Source organism: Microtus ochrogaster, unplaced genomic scaffold (assembly GCF_000317375.1).
Source record: "Microtus ochrogaster isolate Prairie Vole_2 unplaced genomic scaffold, MicOch1.0 UNK6, whole genome shotgun sequence".
Taxonomy (NCBI): domain Eukaryota; kingdom Metazoa; phylum Chordata; class Mammalia; order Rodentia; family Cricetidae; genus Microtus; species Microtus ochrogaster.
This window is the reverse complement of record NW_004949104.1, coordinates 47532-52061: the sequence shown is the minus strand read 5'-3', so window position 1 is coordinate 52061 and position 4530 is coordinate 47532. Positions and strand designations below refer to the sequence as shown.

At 36.6% G+C, this 4530-nt stretch overlaps 1 protein-coding gene across 1 annotated transcript in view; it reads left to right on the top strand.

Moving 5' to 3' along the window:
- Positions 1–4530, top strand: part of Naa16 (N(alpha)-acetyltransferase 16, NatA auxiliary subunit) — a 54740-nt gene that overhangs the window by 23283 nt on the left and 26927 nt on the right. Inside the window, exon 10 of the mRNA XM_005366039.3 lies at positions 3709–3781. Coding sequence (XP_005366096.1) covers positions 3709–3781 — 73 coding nt within the window. The remainder of the gene's footprint in view (positions 1–3708; positions 3782–4530) is intronic.

Sequence of the window (4530 nt, the reverse complement as noted above, 5' to 3'; positions counted from 1 at the left end):
AGCTAAGGATGACTTTGAATACCTCCTTCTTCATGCTCTACCTCCCTAGTCCTCGGATTAGAAGCATTTGCCACCACATCCTTTTTACTGCGGTGCTTGGGATAGAAGTAAGGGCCTTTGTGCATACCAGGGAAGCTTTTACTCATTGAGCTACATCTCTAACCCCTTTTAATGTTTCTGCTAAAAACAAAAAGTGACACCAGCTGCTTCTGATTGGTAGGTACACTTAGATCACAGCACTCAGGAGCCTGAGTTAGGAGGCTATCAAGGTTGGTTGGAGCCAACCCAGGACACGTAGCAAAGGTATGTCTCAAAGAAACAAAGAAACAAAAACAAAAATGAAGATACTAGAAATTTCTGTTACAGGTAGCAATAATAGGAAAATTATTTGGCTGATGTTGCAAGTAGGGTGTTAATTACTTCCTAGTTAGGTGCCTTAGCTCAAGCTAATGTGTAACGTTCTTTTAGCGTCAGTCTCATTCCCCAGAAGATGGTCTCTGCTGGTAAATATTTGTACATTTTTGTTATAATCGCTGCTCTATCACTAGTACCTGAAATAGTGTTGGGATATAGTAGCATCCCTGGTCCATGATTGTGGAATGAGCAAATGTTGAAATTGGTAATACCACTTGAACTAAAGTTTAAGAAGATAATTTGTCTACTTCTTAAAGGTAGTGCCAGTCATAGTAGATGTGGACATGCTATTATCAGTTGTCTGCAGGGGTTTGGACAAAGTCTGTGTGAGGGAGAGGTTAGGAAGAATACCTGTTCTTAAAATTTCAACCAGGATGGTTAGTAAATTATGCTGTCTAAAACTGCACAATCTTTTCATTTACCTGTCAGAAGTATTCCTTAAAGATACTTTGAATAGAAATTAGGGGAAATGTCAACTGAAACATTGCTGCTATGCTTTTTATATGACAAGATAGTGCTGACTTTGGAGGTTTAAAACCTGATCTTAGAATAATTGTTCTGAAGGAGCTTTATTTGTTCAGTAATTTGACAATTGATCCCTTCAGCCAGAGTTTACTTTTGTCTCTAGGTAAAAAATTTAGAGAACTCATGGATAAATTCCTGAGACCAAATTTCAGCAAAGGATGTCCACCCCTGTTCACTACTTTGAAATCTTTGTATTCTAATGCAGAAAAGGTAAGTTTGGCTTTTTATCAGTTTTGCTATTATTATAGGAAGATTTCTATGGACTATGCTATGATTTAATTATTTTCTCTATTGTACCAATGTTTGTCTTTTTATTTAATATACCAATACTGTATACCAAAAATATATGATTATAGTATAATTATAGCAAAGGGCTTACCATGCTATGAAGTTTATAGCAAGGAAAAGCATTTTAAAAACACTGAGATTTGCCAGGTGGTGGTGGCACACACCTTTAATCCCAGCGCTTGGGAGGCAGAGGCAGGCAGATCTGAGTTCAAGACCAACTTGATCTATTGAGAGAATTTCAGGACATCTAGGAGACCATGTTTCAAAAAACCAAAATATATAAATAAATAGGTAAATAAAAGAGATATACAGTTGGATGTGATGGAAGATACTTGTAGTTTGTAATCCCAGCAATTGAGAGGCTAAGGCAGAAGAATTGAAATGAGTTTGAAGTCAGCTTGAGTTTCACAGTGACTTTTTTTCTTACGGTTTGTTATCATATTTTAGAGTTAGCATGGATAGTTGAATTTGTGTAACAGTAAAATGCTATTAGGTAGGACTGGAGAGGTGACTCAGGTTAAAAGCACTGGCTGCTCTTCCAGGGGTCCCGAGTTCAATTCCCAGCAACCACATGGTGGCTCACAATCATCTATAATTAGATCTGGTGCCCTCTTCTGGCCTGCAGGTATAGATGCAGGCATAGCACTGTATATATAATAAATAAGTAAATCTTTAAAGATCCCATTATGGTATGATGCCTTTACCTGGTTGGGGGTGGGGAGATGCCATTAGGTCAGTGGAGTCATGGAAACCAAAACAATCTTGTACAATAAAAGAACTTCTGGAGGCATCACAATCCCTGAGTTCAAACTCTACTATAGAGTTACAGTACTGAAAACAGCCTGGTATTGGCATAAAAACAGGCAGGAGGACCAGTGGAACCGAATTGAAGACCTGGATATTAATCCACACACTTTCAAACACCTGATTTTTGACCAAGAAGCCAAAAATATCAAATAGAAAAAAAGAAAGCATATTTAACAAATGGTTCTGGCATAACTGGATATCAACATGTAGAAGAATGAAAATAACTCCATATCTATCACCATGCACAAAACTCAAGTCCAAATGGATCAAAGACCTCAACATAAAGCCAGCCCAAACCTCATAGAAGACAAAGTGGGAAGTACACTTGAATGCATTGGCACAGGAGATCACTTCCTAAATATAACCCCAGCAGCAACAGACACTGAGAGAAAATCAGAGTATTTTAAAGTTCCAATTTCCATAAAACAGTAAACAGTGTTTTAGACCTTATTTTAGCAGTATTTTAGCTAAGGGAATTAGAAAGAAGGCCTCTAATTGTACTAAGCATAGATTCTAGTTTCTGTTCTTTACTGGGGTCATTAGCAATAGTAAGCAAGATACAGTCATTTAAAGCTGTTTTTGTTTGTGTGTGTAGTTTTTGTACATGTTGCTGGGGTTTGTACACCTGTGCATGCAGATGTGTAGGCATGCGCGTACGTGGAGGTTAATATCAGGTGTTTTCCTCAGTTACTCCATTTTACATTTTGAGATAAGGACTCTAGCTGAACCTGGAGCTAGTTGATTTGGCTAGGCTGCTAACCAGTGTATGGGTTCAGGAATCCTGTGTCCACCCCATCAGCCCATGGTTCCAGATACAAGCTATGCTGCCAGTGCTTGCTTTATGTGAGTGCCAGGGTGTGAACCCTGGTCTTCCTGCTTGTGTGACCAGCACTTTACTGACTGAACCATCATTTTTAATGTGTGCCTTTTAAACTTTGAATCATTTCACTTAAAATTTTTTGTATGGAGTGACATTTTATAAAATTAAATATTTATAGTTTTTATAGTTTTACAGAGCAAAACAGGGAAGCAAAAGACAATTTAACTTTTCATGAATTATATAAATGTGGTAATTTGTCCTTCAATAATATCAGGATTCTGGGATTATGGATCTAAGTTGCTGGTAGAAAGCTTTCAAGACCCTGGGTTCACTATGAAGGCCCAAGGTGGGTTCCATCCTCATCTCTGGTGTTGGAGGAGGGGAATAATACCAAAAATAAATCAAAAAACCCCAAAGGCTCTTTGAGATGAAAATTTATTTGAGCTGTTTTTGAGCTTTTTCTTCCTGAAATCATTAATAGACAACAGCAATGCTTTATTTTTTTCTTGTTCCTCTAAAATGTTCAGATTGGAAGGTGGGAGAAATAGTATTTTGATATCTTTAGTTTGAGATATGGTTGAGTGGTTGAAAGAACTTGCTGTTCTTTCTAAGGACCTGAGTTTGACTCCCAGCATACATGTCAGCGAGCCCATAACCACATTTAATTCCAGGTTTAGGGCATTGGGCACCCTCTTTTGGCATCCACAAGCACCTGCACACAAATTGCTTACGCACAGATTGACACACATCAATAAAAATTAAAAAATGAATTGCTGTTCCAGTCAAATTAGTTCACAAATAAAAATATCTTTAGTGAAGCATTTTTAAATAAAAAAAATATGTTTCTTTGACAGGTTTCAATTATCCAGGAACTTGTTACTAATTATGAAGCTTCTCTTAAAATGAATGGCTTTTTTAGTCCTTATGGTAAGTTTAAACTAGACTGAATTAGAATTTTATTGCTTATTTCAATCTAATCACAGAAATACTAGTTTACATTTATTATGTGTATGCTACATAAATGCCTACTTATTGGTTTTTGAATTAGTGAATAAAATGAGTATTTTTAGTATTATTTAGTTTAAAATTTCCATAATTTTTTAATTATGAGTTTGCCTTATTTAACAAGGAAAACAGATTTGAGAGGTTGAATGACTTGCCCAAGATCAGGTATTTAATTAGAACCTGTTTTCCTGAATCCCTAAATTCTATATTTTTATTCTTGAATTAAGTTTTAATTATGTCTATTTGGACCTTTGGTTCTCTGTGGGGACATATGTAAACAAAGACAATTTAGAAAATCCTGTAGGATGTTTCGAGTATGGAGACAATCTCTTTATATTCTTCATGTGTCTTTTTCGTGTCATTGCTCTTGGAGTTTGGAGGGTTGTTTGTTGTTGTTTTTTTTTCTTTTCCTGGGGGAAAAATTAATGTGATTAATGTTTTGCCTGCATATGTGTGTCTATGCACTACTTGCATGCCTGGTTCCCCATGGACCAGAAAAGGGCAGTAGATTCCTTGGAATTGGAGTAACAAGATAGTTGTGAGCTGCCATGTGATGTTAGGACTTGAACCTGGGTCCTCTGGAAGAGCAGAAAGTGCTCTAAACTGCTGAGCCATCTATCCAGACTCCAGCGATACTGTTAGAGTTGTTTTTTTTTTTTTTTTTTTTTTTT